Here is an 18,420-nt window from a genome sequence, read left to right on the forward strand (position 1 = left end):
AAAAAATAGATGTCATGATAACAGTCTTGTAAATATTAATTAAAGTCTACTAAGTCCAATCAACAAACTAATATATTTCTCTTGTTACTAATCTCAATAAATTTAACTTCAAGAAGTAAGGAAATGATGGATTATAGGTAGTTTAAGTTTATAAGATACTTTTAGTTTAATAGACCATCACTTTCTCACTTTAAACTAATCTCATATTTTTATACATGTGAAAAATAAAAGTGTTGATCTATCTTAGGATCTTCCTTTAGGCATGAACTTAGGTTAAAACAATTATTTTAAACTTAATATTTTTACATAATAAAAAAAAGTTGGTTTAATGCTTTTTTGAAAATGAAAATTGAGAGGTAACACGCGTTTCCTTTTCTAATGATAAAGTATTTACTTACCATCATTGATCACTTTTATTTAAAAGTATGCCAATTTTGAATCACATAAAACCATTTCTTTTCCAAATAACAAGTTAAATTCGATGAACATTTGTTAAAAATATTATTCTACAATAAAAATAACATGATTAAGTAACATAACCATGACTAAACTAATTTAATAGATAACAAAACAATGTTTATATTGAAATTGATTAATTTTCTCTACCGGATCTAATAAATCTTTGTACATTTTTAAAAAATTGTATCAGATAATTAAAAAAAAAACCTTGATTCAATGCCATAATAAAATAATATACTTCTTAAACCTTTTTTTTTTTAATTTTCAGGAATCATATTATGTCTAATTCACCAATAAAAAAACAATACATACAAATATTATTAGAAAGAAAATACATATTTTAAATGAATTAATATATTATTATAATAGTAATTTATATATATATATATATATATATATATATATATATATATATATATATATATATATATATATTCTGACCTAGTTCATATTTTTACCTTTTGTATTCACTTCATTTATTATATCATTTTTGCAAAACATTTATTCTCTGACTGAATTGAAGAGATCTTTAGAATTTGATATAGGATATCTTACTACGCAGGAAGAGCTATAAAATAGAAGAAGCTTTCACCAAAATTTATGGAACCTTATTAAATATTGAGGAGGATTGACCTTATAACCTATGACATTGCTTTGTATAACCAATGTTCATAATGTGTTCTATGTGTCTCAACTAAGAAAGTACATTCCTAACCCAACTCACATACTAGAATATAATGTTATTCAATTTAGATAGAATTTATCAATTGAGGTAGTACCAATTAAAATTAAGGATCACCAGACCAAACAACTCAATAAAGACCTATAATGTAATTCCATTTTCTGTCATTTTGTTATAAGTTGCATCTTCCTTTGCCTGCAACTCTTTTCTTGTTGCATGTGATTTTTTTTCCTTCTCTTTAAAATCTCTTCCAGTGGAAACACAAAAACTTTGCCTAGATTGTTGATTATTTTTTTTTGGATAAGGGATTGAGTGTTAAGCTGTCTTATAGGAAGTAGGATTCTAAGTCAAATTTGCAAAAGGTAAAGAGGTTATTTTCCTTTACATTTTAACTTAATATTTTTTAATTTTAAGTAGTGTAGTGTGTATCTATGATTGCATGTTGATTTAAATACGAGAAAGTTAAAGGCATTGTTTAAATAAAAAAGTTAAATTGTGTTAGAAATGTGAAGTTGATTGAGAGTTTACCATTGCAAAATTTGGGAGTTTCTTAATATCAGTGTAGTGTGCGGATTTTGTTAAATATGTAATTTAAAAGCATGTTTGATTCACGAATTGTTTGTAAACATGAATGAGGTGTTAATTCTTGAGGCTAAGAGAATACATAAAGGAAAAATCAAATTTGAGCTTATCATAATAAATGTAACATATTTGGTTACTCGGTATAATGTTGTGTGTGTGTAAATATTATAAATTGTGGATAAGAATGAGAAATGTATGAAGTGATGACAATGGTTCTATAGCATTAAGCGGTACCTATGTGATATATTTTCATATTTTGAATGATTTATATCTTGTTAAATGATTTTACTTGTACAATACCTTTTATTATTTTTATCATCTGTGTGAAAATGCATGTGTACATGTGAAGTTCTAATTTCAAGGGTGTTAAATTAGTTATTTCCAAGGAAAAATGTTAATCTATGATGAGTTTAATAAGTATATTGAATGAGACTTGGGATATAGTATTATTTTAACTCTACTAGTATCTAACTCACAAAAAGAAAGATAACTAGGTGGTGAAAGTTAGGAGTTAGTGTAGATAACCATGTTACTACTCGATGAGTTATATTATGTTTCACTTGGTTATTATTATTGAGAAAAGGAGAGAAAGAACAATAGATAGGTGCATAGTCTTACGAGTCTATTTATTACATTAGTCTTTTAATAGTAAGAGTCTAAATTTATTATAGTAGTTAGGTTTATTTTTGTCTCTTTTATATATATATATATATATATATATATATATATATATATATATATATATATATATATATATATATATATATATATATATATATTAAAAGACCATCTTATCTAGCTATGAATTGTCTTGAATTTTCGGGTTGTTACAATTTTTACCAAAAATTTATTTTCTTTTATAAAATCAAATATGTATATGATTTCTTCTTTTAAAATATGTTTTATAACTTTTTTTTTACTTTAGATATTATTATTTTTATTTATAGTTAATTTATAATAATTTCTTGATAGAAGCTTGTAATAAATTTTATTAACGTGAACTATTATTTTTTATAAATATAAAATTCAATAGATTTTCTTAAATCAATTATTTATTACAATTTAATAAATATATTTTTTAATGTAATATAATAATTATTTTATTGATAAATGTTACTGACATTAGAATCTAATAAATGGAGCATCAGCATGATTTAAGCACAGAGAACTTTTGTTAAAGTCATGTAATATGCTATGTAGTTCCTTACATAAGTGAAAATTTAGTACATAGTTATTTTCGTCTTCACAACCCAACCAAGATATAGTGTTTTATTTTTATTACGAGAACGAAATTATTCTAACAGCTTCAACAGAGAATCACTCTTCTCATTACACATTAGCATAACAGCTGTAGCCTATTTTTCTTCCTAAATTTCCACCTTTAGAACCGGAATCAGTATACACACTACACATTGGCATAACAAATTATTTCTGTGAGAGAAAAACGTGGAAAAAATCTCAGTACCCAAAACAGAAACAAAGAGAAAAAGGAGAATAGATATCATGTAGCTTTTAATTTTCTTTGCCACTTTGAAGGAAAATTTTGCCACAAATGGCGTGCATGAAGCTGGGATCCAAATCTGAAATGTTTTACCTCTATGGCCAAAGTTGGTCAGTTCTTTTCCACTTTCTTATTGTTTAATTACATCTCTATAATCTCATAAGCGATCTTTGTCCCTTCACGTTGTGTCACTGTTATAGCATGTTCCCTTCATCCTTTGACAAGCTTGAAATACTAGTTTTGGTTAATGCTGAGGAAGTTTCTGTCTTGTCTATTGGTGGCTGATGAATGCATGCATGGAAGTGAATATGTTTTCACTGTTTCAAACAAAGTAGATCAGTTGTATAACCAACATGATAAACCTTTGTGTGTGTCTCATCTAAGATCTTTTGGATGCGTGGATGATTCCATTTGTTGTGTGATTTTTCCCAACAGATGTTCAAAATCGAATTCACAATGTGAGAACATTATAACTTCAATTAAATTCCTACTTGTTCTTTGGTTTATAGCGACAAATTTGAAGCCGAATTCTGAACCCGGTTACATCAACACTGTCTATATACTCTGTACATGATTCATCATTTTCTTTATCAGTGAAATCTTGTTATAGTTTATCAATTATCAGTAACCTCGTTGGCTTCTTCTAGGCTGTGCTCAACTGGACTCCCAAGTGATATCATCATTGAAATTGGTGATACATCTTTCCATCTCCACAAGGTGTGTTTTCTTACTTTCTATTGTTGCTTTCTAATAATATATCTCCAGATACATAACATGCGTTTTTAAGATATCGTTGAATGCATCACAAAACAATAGGAGCATCTGTTATGCTTCAAACTATATACATTTGTTTGTTGTCATTACCAGTCACATTGCATGATTAATCCGTTTCTTGCCGCGTTAGCAGTTTCCACTGATATCAAGAAGCAGAGAGCTAGAAAGTTTGATGAGAGAAGTACCATGCGAACCTGATAAGTCTGTTTTGGAACTGCATGGTCTACCTGGAGGAGCCAAGGCCTTTTTGCATGTTGCTAAGTTTTGTTATGGTGTCAAAATGGAGTTGACTGCATCGAATGTTGTTGGTCTCAGGTGTGCAGCAGAGTACCTCCAAATGAGTGAGAACTATGGAGAGGGGAACCTCATCATGCAAACAGAAAAATTCCTTAATCATGTGTTTGGTTACTGGACAGACACTCTCGTTGCTCTTAAAACATGCGAGGAGGTTTTACCTATGGCTGAAGAGCTTCACATCGCTTCACGTAGTATAAACTCTTTGGTGCTGAAAGTAGCAGATCAAAGTTTGGTTAATTTGCCTGTCTCATCGGGTCCAAGTGTTGCTCAGAGTCCAGAGGATGCAGAAGTGTGGAATGGAATAAGCCTAACACCAAAGGCATCAGGTGAAGATTGGTGGTTTGATGATGTATCTTCTCTTAGTTTGCCATTGTATAAAAGGTTCATACGAGGTGCTAGTGCACGAAACATTAAACCTAATAGAATTGCTGGATCCCTTGTTTACTATGCAAAAAAGCACATCCCCTTATTGGGAAGTCAAACAAGCTCACAGAGTGGAAACTCGTCTTCTCTTAAGTCATCTCTTTCTACCCCTTCTGAAGCAGATCAGAGGAATCTTATTGAGGAAATAGTGGAGTTGCTGCCAAATGAAAAGGGCATAGCACCAACCAAGTTTTTATTGGGGTGTCTGCGGACAGCAATGGCCTTATATGCTAGTTCATCTTGCTGTTCAAGCTTGGAGAAAAGGATTGGTTCTCAATTAGATGAAGCAGATCTGGAAGATCTTTTGATTCCAAATATTGGATTCTCAATGGAGACTGTTCATGACATTGACTGTGTCCAAAGAATGCTTGACCATTTCATGATTGTAGAGCATGACCTAATTGATACTACGTCTAATGATATAGAGGAAGAAAGGCAAATAGTTGCAAGTTCTCAACCTCTGAGCCCAATGGCAAAAGTGGCTAACCTGATAGATTCTTATTTAGCTGAAGTTGCACCTGATGTAAATGTGAAGTTACCAAAATTTCAATCACTTGCTGCTGTAATTCCTGATCATGTCAGGACCCTGGATGACGGTTTATACCGTGCCATTGATATATATCTCAAGGTACAAAATAAAATCTGTAATTTTCCTTCCTTAAATGTAGCAAAATGTGATGTGGTCTATGAAGGATACTAACGGACTCAAAATTTCAGAATCATCATTGGCTGACAGACTCGGAGAAGGAACAAATCTGCAGGCTCATGAATTGCCAGAAGCTGTCATTGGAAGCCAGCACACATGCAGCTCAAAATGAGAGGTTACCACTTCGTGTAGTAGTCCAAGTCTTGTTCTTTGAACAACTGAAGCTGCGCACATCTGTTGCTGGCTGGTTCTTTGCTTCTGACAATGTTGAGAACTCACAAAACCTGAATGCAAATCTGCCTCTGATAAGAAATGATGGCAGCATTCCACACAACCCGGTTGTGGCTTTTGATAACATGAAAGAGAGAGTGGCTGAACTTGAGAAGGAATACTTGAGCATGAAGCAAGATATGGAAAAAATGATGAAGTCAAAGGGAGGTTGGAACGTGCTCCTTAGGAAATTGGGTTGGAAGCTTGTGCCTAAACCCTCTAATGCCAATGTCTCCAAGCCATGCCGGAAGTCCAAAATATCACCAGCAACTACAGCCCAGATGGAAGAAAAGGCCATGGAAGTGAAATGAAAGACTTGAAGTTGAAAAACAATTTGCAATGCTTTTCCTTTTTCTCTTTGAAGTTTTAAGATCATCTAGTTGCTTCCCTTATTATACTTAGACATTAGAACTTGGAAACAGTTTCTCTTTTGGCAAGGCCATTCTAGTCAGCATAAATGGCTATTGCCATACCCTCGTTTATGTTTAGTTGGAAAACTGAAGAAGCTTTTCTATATATATCTATGTTCTTCCATTCACGATCACTTTCTCCAAATTCAAAGAAGTATCTTTGAACATTCAAGTTTTAAGAGTAGTTCATTGCACAATGAAGGAGAGACTACATCAGTAAAATAGTTTAGTTGAAACAATCCTGAAATTCTCCCATACTTCCATCTACTATTTGTTAGTACTTTACAACTTGCAAAAACCCTCATGTTAGCCGTTCTTAAACGTTTTTCAACCTTTATCTAACTAATCTTATAAAGACATTGGTCAGTTTACTATTAGTGATTTTTCTTTTATCGAAAGTTGGAAGTAGAAAACTTTGAACAATATGTTGAGAAAGAATGTTGGCTATATGTTTCTTGACTAGCGTAAAAAACAAAACATTTGAATAAGTGTCCAGACATGGTTATCCAGGTTGTTATCATGTGGGAGTTGTAATGTAGAATTTAAAAAAGAGACACATTTAAGCACTGTGAGGTTTTCTGCATAAGAATTATATGTTTGCAAAATCATGATAATCAGAATAATGATTTGTTTTATAAATATATTTGTATATTTTGTTCATTTATTACAACGCAATACTTTTGTTTTGTTTTTAATACGTACCTTTTATATTTATATAATTAAATATTTTATTATAATACAACCTTAATACATATCATATGTTTACTTGTCTTAATGATTTTATAAAATATCGACACCTCAAAGAGCTAAATAATCCCCTCCTATCTCCCAATATCTAATGAAAACTATTGAATGTATCGAAAGAAATGTTGTTTTATATAAAATATTATTTAAGAAGTAGAATTATACTATTAGTGTATATATATTTGGAAAAAATATACATTTTTTAAAAGGATTAAAATTAAAAGCAAATCAAGAAGAGTTGAAATCTAATCCGAACACCGGGTTAAAAAAAAAAAAAATCTAAATTTGTTTCAGAAACTATTAGGCATAAGTTTCAATAATATTTTTGGAATATAAATTTAGACTAAGTTTTCATTAGATATTGGCATATAGGAGGGGATTATTTAGAAAACAGAACACTACCATTTAAAGTTGTTTCTTCGGAACAAAATTACAGAGAAAAAATAAAGAAGCGAAAATCTTTGGTGTTTGAGAAGGACTTGTGTTGTGAAGAGGTAAGTTTTATTGTTCTGAATGTTCCTCTTCTTATCTTACCCTTCTGCTTCCCATAATTAAATCACTCCCTACACTATCCAACCAATCATTTCAATTCATTCCCTTTCTGTCCAGATCAAATCGTTTCCAAACAATTAATAAAAAAAATTACATTTTTCATTCCCAAAACTGAATGCCCCAATCTTCTGAACCCTAAGGTTAGTTAACAACCGCATATGGTTGGCGTGAAAGAAGCCTTCTTCAGTTTGTAGTCGCATCGAGGCTTGTGTGTGTGGCTGGAGTTTGCGTGTATGTTTTCTTATTGCGACTCTGTGTGGCTTGAACATTACATGTTTGATAGAATGCCAAATCTAGTGGCATGAATGAATTGGTAATCGGTTGAGTTTTCTTTTCACTCGTCATGTCACTAGGCTGAGATTTCAGGCCAACATTTGAATTCTGTGACCAATAATAATGACTACGGTCCAGAGTGAGGGGGCAGCAAAAGGAACTGCCACAACTGACAAAGCATTCAAAAGATGGGGAAGGAGAAGCCCATTTTTGAGATACGGCCTTCCTATGATCTCTCTCACTGTCCTCGGCTCAATAGGCCTTGCCCAACTCTTGCAAGGGAGGTTAGTTACTGCCCAATAAGCTTTGTGTTTAAGACAAAATAGTTGACGTGTTTTGGCTTTAGAATTATTAATGTGTTCGTTATATTTTTCACTGTCATTCAATCACACGCACACGAACATATTTTTGTTTACACAACAACTATCTTTAAATTTACGTTTATCACATTTTCTTATTATTTGACAATGTAAATTTCTTGTAGAGACAGTGTATAAAAATTTAACTTCTTGTGTTTACCCAACCCTTCTTTTTTCATTGCTCATTCTGTTTTACTTCGTCCTCATTCTAAAATATAATGCAACTGTGTCTGCCCAGCAAGGATATTGCAAGGGTGAAAGATGATCAAGAGTGGGAAATAATTGAAACAAGAAAAGCATTGTCTAGGACAGGACCAGTGCATGCGTACAATCCAAAACAGATTTCCTTGGACGATGAGCTAAAGGTCTATTTTCCTCTTCATTAACAATACAGCGTCGTCTAGATTGTCCATAATTTAATTTCTATTTGTTGCTGCATAGGCTTTGCAACAAAAGGTGGACATTAACAGCTATGAATACAAGAAAATTCCTAAACCAAATGAAGGCAATCAAGACTAGTGTAGAGTTGCGGATTGGAAACAACTTTTGTCAGAATTTCTCATGTACCGTTCTGGAAATAAACTTTTATGGAGTCAAAAGCTAATTCCATCTTGCTAGTGAAGTTGGTATGGCCCTTCATCTTTAGTGTTTTGACTTTTGCTTACGACATTATGGGAGTTGAAGTTGAGATAAAATTTTGAAATTTGTGTACCAAGGATCTTTAAGTACGGTGCTGGGAATAGCTAAAGGTACTCGCTTGGCTCTAAGGGTGAAAAAGTGTAAATGTTTCTTGTCATGTTTTAGTTTGTCGTTTTTACCTATCTTGCAGTGATGCACATTGGATGTTATAACGATAATCCTAATGGAGCCACTTTTGCCGTCACAAAACTCAGCACCCGTGGTTCATTTTCAGTGTTATCAAGTAAAATTGCTCGTAGAATTATTCGAAACGGTAAGCGGATTTACTGACCTGTACCGAAAGTTTATATCTATAGGCTACAAAAAAGATTAATACATTTCTGAAATTACTTTGTAAGGACGTGGTTACTTGTTTGCAAGCAAAGTACAATATTCCACCCATTCTTTAAACTACAATTTAAAACCCCAACTGCCTCCGCAACATTAAACTTTTTACTCCCAGGAATTGCATGATGACTGCAATTACGTCTTTGATGAACAATTTTCTACTGCATTAACTATCACCACATAACTGCAAATACAATTTAGAACACTGTCACCTTCCAAAGTCGCAAATATATGTACAATGATCTAGAAAAAGAATCCGCCCTATATATCTTTGATATTGTTGAGATCCACAACTTTGAGGCCAAGGACGAAAATATCTATACACCACGATAAGTGGATCTCAAAAGGAAACGAAATAAGCTTTCTGGTGAAAGTTGTGATCAAAGTGTATTTTATGCAACAATAAATTATTTGGATTCTGCTAAATTCTTCAAGAGACTAGTTCAGAATTTTCCATTCCCCAAAATTCTGCAAAAGTTTTGGTAATGATTTGACAGAATTTCCATGAAACCAGCTACCAAATTCTAATCATGAAATCGTGATCCCTGACAAGTAATGACTCTTGTTGCAATAGACCAAGGCAACTAGAACTTGCCTTAGTTTATTGTTGGTCTTTAGTGGATAGTTCTCTAGTATATTCAAGTTGCGAATCCAAATACCTATATTTTGGCTTTTGGACATACTATTAAACTCTGGTTTTAATATTTGGTTTGAGACTAAATTTAGTCGGTCTGCAACCTGTGTAAGTCTACATGATGAGCCATAGTCCATCATCTAAACACATGGCGAGAAACAAGAGGACTTGTTTACAATTGTGCAAGAGAACGGGATCACAAATAACTAGAATAGAATGATGAACCACACTACAACTAATTATAAACATGTCCATGTATGGCAGGGATGGGGTTCACTGGATTTGTCGTTTCAGACCTGCTTGCACGTGACTTTTATCAGTGCAATACATTAGTCACACGTGACTTGCATGGTTTCTCCCTATATGCAAACAACCTAGAGTGCTGTGTAAGAAAAAAACAAAATTCTGTTGGACCACTTCAGACATCATACCACTGCTCCTAAGGCGATGAAGTAACAATTTTCTAATCCCAAAAGCCTAGTTTTTTAACATATGTAAGAAAATGATTCAACAGTGTGTACACAAACTAGATAATTAGGAAGAGGAGAAAAAAATGTGAGATAAGTGATTTCATAAAGATAAAGAGAAAAGATGTGCAAATTTAGTTATACAGTTTTTTCTGCTAATAATATTACTCATCTCAAAATACTGTTTACCAGAGAGCTATATGCTTCTAACAAGAGCAGTCATAAATTACTGCCTTTTTTTAGTATAAAAATCAAACCTAAAAAGATTCCAATGACTGAATACAACTAATGACTAGATGTTTAATGTTTTTGTGTTTCTCATTTTTTTTTCAGCTAGTGTTTATAAATAAATCATTTATTTATGTTTCAGTTAGTGTACAGAATAGCATTGTACATTATTTAGAGTATCTATATGGGACTGCTTAAATAAATTATTTATCTTAATTTTGTGCACCTATCACATAAAATTTCTCTCTCATACTACAATTGTTAAACTGGATGTTTAACTTAATTTTGTAACACTTACCACTAACACATTCTTTTAGTAATTACTATCATTCAAAACATATTTTTTTTCTTAAATAATACTGCTCATGTAATTAAAACTACTTATCCAAACAACGTTACAGCGTGCCATCCGTTCCAATAATAAATTTTATTAAAAAAGTTATTAAACTTTAAACAGTCTTATATAAACAAATGACCTAAAGTTATTTATTACCAAAAAAATAATACGAATTCATTTATTGCAAACTTTATTCAAAACACTCTCCCATCTTATCTCACTTAGTTGAGTTAATTTGAATTAATTGTCGACACAACTACTAAGTAAAGGAAATGGTCGGAAAAATAACTGACATAGTCTTTATTTTTGACAGAACAATAATTTTTGAAAGAAAGAGTAAGTGTAAAAGACTACAATTATGAAATGAAGCAAATAATTGTGTTAAGAAGTGAACTTTAAGTTTAACTCAATCTCATAAAATCGGTTTGTAAAGTGAGGTTTGCACCCACTTATTTATATATATATATATATATATATATATATATATATATATATATATATATATATATATATATATATATATATATCATAAATTGGTTTTATCTTTAGTTAATATGGAACTTCCAACACACACATTTCATGCTGAGGTATATATACCTCAAGCCCCAGACTAGACATTAATAGGTGATCCGATAATTATCCGATAGTAGGTAAAACAATATGTCTAACAAACAATAAATATAGTTAAGATAGACTCTAACTTGACTCTGATACCATGTTAAAAAGTGAACTTTTAAGTCTAACTCAATCTCACAACACCGGTTTGTAAGGTGAACTTATATATTATGAATTGGTTTTATCTCTAGTCGATTGAGACTTTCAACAACTTTTACTAAGAAAAACAACATAATTAAACTTAAAAACAATTTTAAGAACACAAGCATATTATTGGATATCCTCCTTTTACAATTTAGTTTTTGAGAGATTTAATTAAACTTAAAATTATTTTTTAACATGTTATTTGATACATATTAAAAATTATTCTAACAATTTTTATTGTACAAAACTTATATATTTTAATATAAAAAATTAAATTAGACTTAAAATTCATTACTTAAAATTAAAAATACATGTAAATGTATGAACTTGGACAACCTTTAATAAGTAGTACACTAAATTTTGAAACAATTTAAGTCGGATCATTAAACTGATTGAGTTTTGAACGTGCTAGTACAAACTCCGCATAAAACTCAACAGGTGGACGAGTTGTATTATTATGCAAAGTTTGGGTGCATTCAACCATTGCCCAACTACCATTAATCTGGCAAGTCAGAGTTCGGTAGTGTTGAGAAAAACTCACCTACACAGTTAAATATTTTTCTAAAATTAAATTTATTATTAATCGATAATTGAAGTATCTTAAATAGTCTCGACATAAATAATATTTAAAAAAATTATTAATAAAATCTTAAAATTTAAGTTTATCCAACTTGTAAAATCCAGAAAACCTTCGAATTCACGAGCATTTACTTTGGCAAACTGTGCCATTTTTTCGTACATGCCTAGAGATGGAGACATGTAAAAGACAAATTACTGAAAAGAACAAGTTCAGAAAGAATTGAAAACTTATATTATACTGATGAGATCATCCCAACCATTTGCACAGCTACAAGCTTTATACCCAGGTGTCCCAGAAAAAAAAAAAAGGCATTCTTCTGTATGTACGCCACCCCAAAAAAACGACATAATTAGAGGAAAGAAAAGTGAAGCCAAAAGAAAACCTTTTAACCCCCAAAATAGAAGAAACATAGTGTAGTAAATTCCTGTCTACTGCCCTTTTCTCCATTGGTTTTAAGTAACCCTCCACCCTTTCCTCAATATTTTATTCATTTTTACATATATTAAACAACAAAATCACAGCTCAAAGAAATCTTCTGTTCATGACTCCCGTGTACTACCACCCTCTCCCACATATTTCATAAGCCAAAATGGCAAAATCAGTGGAAGGGCTTAATTTGAAGATGGTTTCCCAAAATCCCAGTTGGATCACCGTGGCCTTGGTTGTGATCTGACTGACAACAGTGGCTGGAGAAGCCTCTGCCCTGATGGACTACCTAGTAACGTGGCCTGAGATCGAGTAAGCATCTCGGCCATTGATGGTGTCTGATATGCCTGAACAAGACTCGACCTATCAGTGGAATCACCTCTTGCTGTTGCTCTTTGCCATGAATGTGAACTCAATCCAGAAAGTATATATGCTCTCCCAGATGCTTCATACACATGTCTACTCGCCATCCGCTCTTGCATTTCCTTAAGCTCAGCATCTAATGCAACACATAGGCGGTCGTTGGATTTTGCCGAAACAGTCTCCGACAGCATCTTTCTAAAGTTTTCAAGAATTAATATTGCTCCACTCAGGTCCCCCCGTTCAGCTGCAACACGAGCCTGGGCCATTGCCTCCGCTGCTTGGAGCCTGTTGCGCTGTCTGTCCACTTCAAGTGACATTACTACCTGCCCAGACATTTCTGTCCGCTTAATCTTCACTTCCTCACTTTCTATTGTTGCTGTTTCCTGAGTTAAGGGATCCTTGTATACACATTTCACCTTTATCAATGATGTTTCATTGCCAGATGCAGCAGGGACATTAACTGACACTAGAAAATCTCTCTCTTCATCCGCATACAGGTCTCCGACTTCAATCAATCCTTTGCGTCCATCCGCCACCACACGGGTTGGGTAACTTCCTGCTTTTAGTGAGACGAGACTGAGATTTGGGTGTATACACTCAATTCCCACTTGAAGCTCCTGAACAACTACGCTCAGAAGTCCTCCAATACATTGTGCAAACGCATCCTGTAACACGGCTTCAGTCTCGATGAAAGAAAACGTGCCACCAGAAATCTCTGAAATGGAGTGCATCAGTGAAGCATCGTGATCTGCACCAAATCCAAAAGCATGCACAGGAATTTGAAATCCTGAACTATCATCACCACTGATAGAAGTGGGCAGAAGAAACTGGTAATTTGGTTGAGGCTGGTTAGTTCCAGAGCCATTGACAGTGTAATTATCTTGACCATCGGACAGCAGGATAATACTGGCAACTGGATTCTTTTCCTTTCGATCTTCCATTATCTTGGCACCTTTTCTCAGCCCTTCTGCAATATTGGTACCACCATTTGCAACCAAAGAATTAACAGCTTGCAGTGCCTGCTGTCGCCCAGAATCGGTCATTCTGCACAAAGGAAAAAGGCGACGAGCTGTGGAAGAAAAGGCAATAACAGAGAGCCGGTCATTAGAGCCTAGGTTCTGTATGACAAACCCCATTGCTCTTTTGAGTAGTGCAAGCTTAGTTCCAGCCATGCTACCACTCACATCAAGCACTGTGACCAAGTCGACAGGGGCACGTGGAGTCTGTGAAATCTGTGCCAAGTTTGCCTGGTTTCTGCTAAGGTTTTGTCTTTTAACTGCAGCTGTGTCTGCGGAAGCAGCAGCTTTGAGATGAACCAAAACTGTGAAGTTAGAATGAGTTTTGGATCCCGGAGCAGCAGATACTTCTGGGAATGTTTTAATCTCTATAGCTCTAGCAGCCTCAGTATCTTCAGTATTCTCAATGCAAGGACTTCGCTCAGAAAACACATTTTGATGATTCAAGGATTCATCATCGTCAAATATGCCTGGCTCAGAAGCCTGATAAAGTGGCACAACATGCCTCCTATTTAAATCTCGGTGAGGATGAGGTAGGGGTAGACGGTGGACCACTGCCATCAAAGCATCATTTTGGGGCCAATTGATGGGACTTGGTGAAACTCTGCCAGGGATAGGATCCAAACTGGGACCCGATAAGGGTATTTCCTTCCACTTTGCTCTACACACCGGACATATTTGGTTTCCATGTTTCACATTTGAAGCAATGCAGTGGAAATGGAAGGAATGTGAACATTCTGCAGTGAATATAGCATGGCCGGATCCTTGCTTCATTTTGGTTAAGCATATTGAGCAGGTTTGCTGAATGTTTGAAAATAAAAGCTAGTAAGAACATATATAATATTATGAAAACTATTTCACAGACTTTAAAGGCTTCATGCAAATAAAGACAGTACCTGTATAAAAAATCAGTTCTAGTTCTAATAAAGGAAAAAGTCAAACAAATAAGAAAAGACAGTAATATTTTAATTCCAGTACTCATATTTGATATACGGAAGTTAAGAAAGAAAAAATCCTCTGCAATTTCATTTTCCAACCTTAAGTATTTTAGCTATTTAATTCAACATATAATATGCACAGTGGGAAATAATCTTCTATAGTCGAAGATATGTAGTGTTTGAATATTACCAAGTTACTTAATAAAATACTGTTGAAACAAACAACTCCGAAAACGACAGAGGGCAAATGCAATGATACATTGACTTAAAACACCCCTTTGCCATTATGATATTTCCTTTTCATATCTAGCATGTTGCCAAAATAAGGCTTAGCTATCATTCATAAGATCCCCAATAAGCAAAAGGCTTTTCAATTACAGAGATTTAGAGGGGTGGTGAAAAACCTAATCACCTTGTCTAGTCGGTCAGGCACACCTGAATGCTACAGAAAGGGACTAAAACAGCATTTGTACCGGCCCAAAAGTATGCAATCAAAAAATTGATTATTCAGCAAATCAGGTCTACCAGTCATCAAAAACTGCTACTATGACTTCACTAGATGAATAAGCCAACCAATACATCGTATAAGGATTGCTTTTAGAAGAAAAAAATTTCTTGGCCAATAGAAAGGAAAAGAAGGAAAAATCTTATCCATAAAAGGGGCATTGAAGCATGCAGCAAACAGTAATATCAGCTCAAGGCACATAAAAAGTACAACTGTTGATACAAAACTTCTAAATCACTTGTCCCTTGTATACACTTTGGTACAAGTCAATAAATTACAGCTCTAAGCCCGAGTTGCAGTACGGTAGAAGTAAGCTAAAGAAACCAAATCAACACAAGGAACTCAACAACTATGAAGGCATTTTGGTCCCGAAAAGATGGTAATACCGCCCTGAATATCAGTCCTTAAGTACAACACCACGTGCTATTCAAGAAATCGTTCAAACTCATTACGCGATACTACCAAACGAATTCAAATGAACTTCACAATTAAATCACACACCAACCTTATATCTGGAACCATGTTACAGAAGACCGATATTCTCAGACACCAAAAAGATGCCACTTCATTCTCATGAACAGCTTAAGACAGTTCATTAAAACAACAAAACCCGGTAATAACAAATCGTTACTTCCCTGACAAAAACATCCAAACACCCTTAAAGACATTTAATTTCCTTTTATGTTAACAAAGTTTAACCCGGATTCATTTCTTATTTTGAACACGGTTCAAAAATTTCTTATTTTGCGCAAATTCATTTCTAGTCCATCTAAACTTTCACAATCAACCAGACCAAAATAGAACTTGTCAAAATATTTAAATGAAAAACACAAACATACACACAGGAAGAGAAAGAGAAAGAGAGAGAGAGAGAGAGAGAGAGAGAGAGAGAGAGAGAGAGAGAGAGTAAGTAGTTGGAAATGAATGAAACCCAGACCTTGGAGGATTTGCTGCTACTTTTGGAAAGTTTCAAGCCGTGAAAAGAGGAAAGCGGCGTGGTGGGGCGGGAAGAGCTGGTGTTCCAGCTGGCCGGAGATAGTAGGGCGGCGTCGGAGAGGCGCTCGGAAACCACCGTGTGGGGCGGCGAATCGTCGTCTAACGTTCTGGGGACGAACATGCAGAGGTTGAGACCAAGCGCGACCTTGGCTTTCTTCCACTTGCTTGCCATGGTAGGAGACGTTGGGATCTCTCTGACGGCGAAAATGCTGCAACCCAGAAAGGAAAAAGCTCCAGCCCGGAAATCCCAGATCTCAAATGGTGAAAAGCTTCGAGCTTTGCAGAGAGAGAAGAAATGGGGTTTTATGAAAAGTAGGAAGGGAGCACGAAAACCGAGGCCACTGAATGAATAAATATATGCGTTGGAAGAGAGGGATGGCAGGAGGTACTAGCAAGCAATATAATGTAGCACTAGCATGGTTTGAGAAGGAAGTGTTTGGTTTGGTTTGGTCGTTGTTAATATTGAGGATGTTACGTTGGTTGTTGTTGTTTGTTATTGACGGTGTTTTTGTTGGCGGCCATGGACTGGGTGTGCTGGAGATGAGTGTGTGTGTGTGTGTGTGTGAGTGAGGAGTATTTTGACCTGTTTTTTAGGCTCCTTTACCCAAAAGATTAAAGACAGGGTAAAAGCAATCAAATGAAATCATTTTCAAACAAATTATTATTATTATTATATATAAAAAAATTTAGAAAGCACGTTTTGGTTGAATGGGAAAAGTTGGTTGCTCTACTACTTGCTTTGCTTTATTATCTCCTCTTTACTACCATCAGATCATATCATGTCATCATGTTCATCTCTTTCTTCTTTTATTGCTCTTTCCTCTTTCCTCTTTACCCTAACTATTTTCTTTTACATGTTAATCTTTTTCAAATTCTTCATTTAAATATTATTTCCAAAATTCAAGAAAATATTCATTATTTTTTACATTCTTTTTCTTCGTATAATACTTAATTGATTTACACACATAAGTATATTATGATGTGAAAATATATATATACAATAATATAATTAGTTTTCTAGTTTTCATTTAATTATATACTAAAAGTACTAGCAAGACTTTTAACAAGTTACATGATAATAAATTCGTGGGTCATTTTTATTTCTGTATTGTTTATCTTGTTTAGACAAGGTGAAACTTCATTTATTTTTTAATTTCAATCTCATTAATATATTATTACTATTATCGGATAATATATATATATATATATATATATATATATATATATATATAATGAAAATAGCAGATGATGATTAGCTGATGCATATTTAATACGAAAGTATTGAAAAAGCTATTTTTTTGCTATCAAGTACGAGAATTTTTTTTTCTATTACAGTATTAATATCAATTAAAGTGCGCACATTTTATGACAGACTCGTTATGATTGACTTGGTTTGAATATCGATTGCTGCATTTATTTAGGTTAACGAAATCTAAATTCATCATCACCATTTATTTAGATTTAAATTTCATTTGGACCAGTTGGTAGACTTGGTGTACTGTGTCGAAAGAAAGGAAGAAAAGTTGTTGGTTTGTTAACGAAGAGAAATGGGATGTCGATTCTCGCGTAGTAATGAAAAAACAAACATAATCATTGTCTACGATATAATTAAGTAGCTTAGTTTTTTAACCTAAATAGAGTAACAACATTAATAGTAAATAAAAATATTTATATTCATTTCTTTCTAAGTAAACACTTTATTTACCATTTTTGTTTTCTTTTCTTAATCACTTCTTTACTTTTTTCATTTTTATTAGATGGAAGATTGATAATTTGAGTTAATTATAATTTATTTCCATGTAAGTGGTCATTTGAGTTATCTATATTTTGAAACAACGTAAGTTTATCCAGTATTTTAATTTATATATCTATATATATCTATATATATATATATATATATATTTATCTTGCAACATGAAATTACGTAAAATTATATATTTTAAGTAAAAATAAAAATAAATTTCTGATGCTGAATTTGGTTGGTTGTCAATATTTTAATGTATTTATATTTTATATTAGTTCGATATTAAGTTTAATTATTTTTTCTACTTTTTATTAAAATTATTTAATATTATTCCATCATATCTTTTTTATTTCAATGTAGTATGTATTTTTGTTAAAAAAATAAATGTAATCCTTATGTTAACACCAATTAGAGAGTAATAATTGTTAA

At 33.2% G+C, this 18,420-nt stretch overlaps 3 protein-coding genes across 5 annotated transcripts; 2 read left to right on the forward strand and 1 right to left on the reverse strand.

The window, feature by feature from the left end:
• Window positions 1-3,239: 3,239 nt before the first annotated feature.
• Window positions 3,240-6,023, forward strand: LOC108324720 (BTB/POZ domain-containing protein At5g03250). The gene is made up of 4 exons (XM_017557653.2): window positions 3,240-3,334; window positions 3,872-3,941; window positions 4,132-5,346; window positions 5,436-6,023. Exons 1-4 carry the CDS (start codon window positions 3,276-3,278, stop codon window positions 5,943-5,945), a joined length of 1,854 nt encoding a protein of 617 aa, XP_017413142.1. The 5' UTR covers window positions 3,240-3,275; the 3' UTR covers window positions 5,946-6,023.
• A 1,124-nt stretch (window positions 6,024-7,147) lies between these two features.
• Window positions 7,148-8,860, forward strand: LOC108325304 (uncharacterized). Of its 3 annotated transcripts, XM_052874956.1 has the most exons (5): window positions 7,177-7,282; window positions 7,481-7,571; window positions 7,694-7,897; window positions 8,211-8,337; window positions 8,414-8,860. In XM_052874956.1, exons 3-5 carry the CDS (start codon window positions 7,737-7,739, stop codon window positions 8,489-8,491), a joined length of 366 nt encoding a protein of 121 aa, XP_052730916.1. In that variant the 5' UTR covers window positions 7,177-7,282; window positions 7,481-7,571; window positions 7,694-7,736; the 3' UTR covers window positions 8,492-8,860. The 3 variants fall into 3 exon arrangements, with proteins under 3 accessions (XP_017413845.1, XP_052730916.1, XP_017413846.1); XM_017558356.2 differs by lacking the exon at window positions 7,481-7,571 and having other exon boundaries at window positions 7,148-7,282; XM_017558357.2 differs by having other exon boundaries at window positions 7,178-7,571.
• Window positions 8,861-12,054: 3,194 nt separating this feature from the next.
• On the reverse strand, window positions 12,055-16,837 carry LOC108326401 (E3 ubiquitin-protein ligase WAV3). Its single transcript, XM_017559893.2, has 2 exons — window positions 16,189-16,837; window positions 12,055-14,609 (listed from the first exon to the last, which is right to left on the reverse strand). The coding sequence occupies exons 1-2, from the start codon at window positions 16,417-16,419 to the stop codon at window positions 12,651-12,653; spliced, it is 2,190 nt and encodes a 729-aa protein (XP_017415382.1). The 5' UTR covers window positions 16,420-16,837; the 3' UTR covers window positions 12,055-12,650.
• Window positions 16,838-18,420: the final 1,583 nt, after the last annotated feature.

Source organism: Vigna angularis, chromosome 3, assembly GCF_016808095.1.
Source record: "Vigna angularis cultivar LongXiaoDou No.4 chromosome 3, ASM1680809v1, whole genome shotgun sequence".
NCBI classification, from domain to species: domain Eukaryota; kingdom Viridiplantae; phylum Streptophyta; class Magnoliopsida; order Fabales; family Fabaceae; genus Vigna; species Vigna angularis.